This window comes from Amphimedon queenslandica, unplaced genomic scaffold (assembly GCF_000090795.2).
Source record: "Amphimedon queenslandica unplaced genomic scaffold, v1.1 AMPQUscaffold_12907, whole genome shotgun sequence".
Lineage (NCBI taxonomy): Eukaryota > Metazoa > Porifera > Demospongiae > Haplosclerida > Niphatidae > Amphimedon > Amphimedon queenslandica.
The window spans coordinates 41099-46434 of record NW_003546857.1 but is presented as its reverse complement, the minus strand read 5'-3'; the positions used below and the strand labels follow the sequence as shown (position 1 = coordinate 46434).

General features: G+C 32.3%; 1 protein-coding gene across 1 annotated transcript; it reads right to left on the bottom strand.

The window, feature by feature from the left end:
- Positions 1-4436: 4436 nt before the first annotated feature.
- Positions 4437-5330, bottom strand: LOC109586286 (uncharacterized). Its single transcript, XM_020002462.1, has 3 exons — positions 5293-5330; positions 4945-5127; positions 4437-4667 (listed from the first exon to the last, which is right to left on the bottom strand). Exons 1-3 carry the CDS (start codon positions 5323-5325, stop codon positions 4467-4469), a joined length of 417 nt encoding a protein of 138 aa, XP_019858021.1. The 5' UTR covers positions 5326-5330; the 3' UTR covers positions 4437-4466.
- Between the last annotated feature and the right edge of the window lie 6 nt (positions 5331-5336).

The window sequence follows — 5336 nt, the reverse complement described above, 5'->3', positions numbered from 1 at the left end:
GATCAGTTAATGGAATTAGCTTCTCATATTCCTATTGAGAGATGCCGTTTAGTTAAATATAATTTCATTAAGGATGAAATGGAACAGTCCTTTGATCTTGATAAGGTACATACCTATTCTATAGACCCCCTACGTGCTAAGGCTATTTTTAATGAATATGATTACAGTAACAATAATTATTTGTCCGTAATAAATAATTTTTTCACATACGGTATCCACCCACGTTGTGAATTACCTATGGCAAGAAAGCCTCAGCATCAAAGGAAGATCAAAGGCCGCAACAACTGGCCATTTTTCTGAGCACTACAAAGTACTACAGAACAGCATTTATGGAAAGTATGGAGGCCAGACCACATCCTAAAGATCAGGTAACTCTTGCTGCAGCATGGTTTTCTTGCTATGCTTCATTTTGGGACCTTTGGCTTTGATCAGCCTGTGATGTGGAGAACTTCTTGCTGCCAGTCATAATACACCGTGGGTGGCTACTGTAAATGATTCATTGAAAATAGTTTTAGGGGTCTATTGTTATAATTATCTCATTGTTATATCTAGTTTCAGCATCAAACTATTGGACAACTTATGGGTGTCGCTGGATATTGTGGATTATTTTTAGAAACTTGTAGAGATGTTGAAACCTTTAAGAAATACAATACTGGAGGTCGGTGTGGTTGGTTACCATGACAATGCCTTTCATTACAATACATGTACATGCACATGTGTTTGATGGTGTAGGTATTATTCTAGAGATATCAGTGGTTGATCTGACAACTGGTGAAGTAAAACCAGCTCAACAAATAAGAGGTGAAGAAGGTTGGACTGTTGAAGAATTAAAGCAATATATAGGAGAAGTAAGAGTAAAGATTTTTATATGTTATTCAACTTCTTTCACCCTCAATAGTTATTTAATCTCAATTCATCATGTATGAGGCTACTACGATTACTAGAACTTGATGAAGCTCGCTCAGTCATACATTTAGAAGATGTTAAAAGTTCTTTAAAGGAAGTGCTCTTTAAAGGAGATGTATTCAGTTCACACAAACTGCACAGAGAGCAACTTGTAGTACCAACAGTAAGTGTTAATTGGCATTTATTAAGTGCTAGTTATTATTTGTGTGAGCCCAACTCTGTTTGTATGCCACCTCTGTTTATGCATAATGCAATTCATTTGTACTGTAAATTTATTTTTAATCCATGGGAGTGTCTACAGGGAAATGCAACAGTAACTATTAATCATGCATTACATTGGAACAAGTCAGGATAAGCCTGGTTATGTTGATTGTAACAATAATAATGTACATGAGCTAGGTTACTTTTTACGGTATGTTTTCCTCCTCCTTGCTGTCTTTGCACACACACACACACACACACACACACACACACACATGCTTTCTCCTTTCTTCTTAGATATATGTATCATCGGATTCTTTAGATTATCAAAAAGAATACAAAGATAGTTTGATGTACAGATATGTTGATTTTTACTTCAACTCAATACTATTGGACATTACACTACCTCCTCCTCAACCTGAAGCCACTCTCAGTACAACTAATGTACCTGAAGGAGGAATAATAGTGAAAGTTGTATCAATAAATGAAGAAGATAAAAGAAGTAATATTGAGTTTACATTATTGTAAGGAACATTAAACATCATGTTATTCAATACAGAAGTACAGGTGCAAGTTGATAAGAGAATAACATTAGCTCAATTGAAGGAGAAGCTAGTTCCACTGATTGGTGTACCACCTACTGGTTTTATAATGTATGGAATCAGTAGGTATGGAGAATCAAAATATGAAATGACGGATCTTGATGAGATTATCTTATCTGGATCAAAAGTATTTTTATGTTATTTAATTCATTTATCTTTTCTCTTATATCAACTCTTAAGTACTAATGACACATCAATCTCTTTATTACTTGGTTTATTTCCTAGTTGATAGTAAGACTGGGTAGACCTTTAGAAAAAGGAGAGTGCAGAATTAAATTATATTTATTACAAGTTAACAATACAGACGTAAGAATATTAATTATTATAATTTTTTATATCATTTTTATGTTTTAGTTTTGTAAGTATATGATGGAGTCTATTGTTGCTGAGGATACACAAGTGAGAGAATTTAAGAAACAAATTATTGAAGAAGCAAAAGTACAAGGAATTGACTGTGTCCTTGAATTAGACAAGTAAGTACATCATGTGACTATCATGTGACTCATTGTGTAGAATGAGATTACGTAACAAGAATGGAGTGTACCCTGGTAGAGTATATCATAATTATCAGATGATTGATGCTAGTATGGAAACATATTATGTGGAATCATTGAAAGGTCAGTCAACATTTTCATTTAAACTGTAGAACAGTATAGCAGGATTTATTTTTGAGGGGAAATGGACTAAATTGGTGACTTGTAGATTAAATTTTGGTCACTTCATTATCTCTTACCACATGGCAACTAATAATTGGCAATTTTAATTTGATGTTATTCTAAAATTTGCCAACTCACCAAATTTAGCCCCTTGCCATTAAATGCTGCTATATAATATTATTACTTCACTTGATTATAGTAAGGTTAATAGGTTATTGTATTAATTTTTATTATAGGACCAGAGAAGATGTTGTATCAAAGACAGGTTTATGTTATAAGGTGGCATCCATCACAATGTTCAGTTGATCCAATAAAAGAAATTATATTGGATTATAATGATCATTATCATGTTATTGAAAAGGTAATTATAATTTTATCATTGCACTGCATGGTACTTGTTCAAATGAGTAGTTATGATGCTATAAGGTTAAAACTGTATATACTGTGATAAGTAGTACCGTACGAGTCTTAATTTTCAAGTTGTATTAAATTTCTTTATTTTTGTGCTCATTTTAAATCCACAAAATTTAAACCACCTCTAATGCCATTCTATTGTATGTAGACTATGGCCAGAACACGAAAATTAGCTCACACGAATATTAACTTTTGAGCACATTTCATTAAAAACACGAAATCTTAATCACTCGAAAATTTGAATATATACGGTAGTTGATTTCTTGCCACATGTCAAGTGGCAGATTTGATAATGGTAAAAACTGCCATTCACTAATACAAGTTTATAGGTTTATATTAACATTAATGTAGAGTAAGACTATGAAAAATAGGTATGTATATTATTATTATTATTGTTTTTTACAGCTGTCAGAGTTAAGTGGAGTACCTACTGAGTATATCTATTGTGCAGAGGTTAATCATTGATACAAAACATAATAAAGATAAAGATGCTCTCTCTCTCTCTCTCTCTCTCTCTCTTAGAATGGGCAATTTCCAGTTGAGATGTCATGTCTTGATATTGAGAATAAGTTGAAATGGTGTTCCATCACTTCAGACAGATTATACTCATTAGGACTATATAATGATGGACATGTCATATATTACAAGTACTAATGAACACACACACACATTATGTATACACACACACTTACACTTACATACACCTCTTACTGTTTATAATTATATAGAGACAATAGAGAGAGAATGAAAGAGTTAACAGATAAAGAGAGATCAGAAATACAAGAGGCAGAGGAAGCAAGGTACTATCAATTAATGATCCAAAATAAATGCATTAGTATTATAGAAAATCATTTTTCACATTTTCATAATGACCTTTTAGAAAATTAGTTAAGAATAAGATAGTCTTATTATTATGACACTTCATTTATTACATTACTGTAGGTTAAAGAAAATTAGGGAATACAAATCTCAACACTAGAAATTGTTTGGATTAATTTAATTTTAATAATTATTATTTATTTTTAATCTTCATATTTGAAAATTAGTTAATGATACTTTTAAATAAGTTCCCAAGTGCATTTCAATCTTGTGTAGTTTGTTTGATGGCTCCATTTAATTTGTTATTTATTATTATCATTATTGTTGTTGTTGTTATTAAATAAGAATCTGAGTTTACAAACAATGTCAATGACTATGCAGGTTCCTAAGCAACTTGTGCTTGGACCATAAACTAACTAAACTACGTCATGTACATCTAGTGATTAGTTTTAAATCAAGTTTGTGCAGCAATTGGTATCTGACTGTTGTGTTTTTCTAGTCACAATAAAAAGGCCAGGTGTTTAATCTCAAAGCATAAGTTCAACAGAGGCAGACTGAGTTCATGACAGTCAGAAGAGATTCAGTCCTTCGGTGAGAGTATTGCCTGCTATGTCTGCATTCTCTGTTGATTGATTGACAGTGACTAAAGGGAGGGGCTGGCTACATGAGACTAGACTTAACAGGATCCTCACAAGAGTCTGATCTGCAGCTGCTTGACCAGTAACACATTTGTCATAAGGCAACTTATTGAATAATAATCATTATCACAATACATTTTGCATTATAGTATATGCAAACAAAATATTTAATCATTTTTTGCACATTAAGTTAAAAATGAATGAAGCATGATATCTACACATAAACAAAGTTACACTTCTTCCATATCAGTAATATTCTCCTCTTCCTCCTCTCCTTCACTGCTTGATGATGATGAATATTGTAAATCATGACTCAATATGTCCATACCACCACCAGTGACTGGTAACAAACTACTGGCTATCAATCCTTCTCCTTTCCTCCCTTTCTCTATATCCTCTTCATCTGTGCCTTCAACATCTATAGTCCCAATCTATACAGTCATTGGACAATCAGTAACTATCATACAATATACATATATGTACAGCAGAATTTTTTTGAGAGATTAAATTTTTGTGAATTGCTAATTTTGGTGAATGTTAAATTTTAATTTGGCAAAATTTGTGGTCATGTGCCATTGAGCATACACATAATAGCTCAAAAGGCAAATTTATATTTTGGCAAATGGCTATAGAAACACTAAATTTGCATAATTATTTAACTACCTTCAAAATTTCCTGCTATACACAATAATCTGTTTATTTCCATACCTGAATACTGTCTTCACTAGTAATGATGACACTGGATTGTCCAGTAATATTCATGTTAGTACTAGTATCTTCTTCCTCTGCCTCCTCATCTCCACTCTCTCCTCCTAGTCCTTCCGGTTCATTTAGTGGTGACTTGTCAAAAGGTCCTAACTGGCTTTCATATTGTTCAAAATGTTCTCTTTCCTAAAATAATGGTAATAATAATAATTGTTTAATTTTATTTCAGTTAACACATTTAAAAGGTAAGCATTGAATTCTTATTGATAAACCATGAATGACAAAATTTGCTCAAATTGATCAAGCAATACAAAGCTAAAAATAATAACTACTTTTATTCTCTTCCTTCACCTCTTCAAGATATTGTAGTCCCACTTCCCTCATACTCTGGGCAG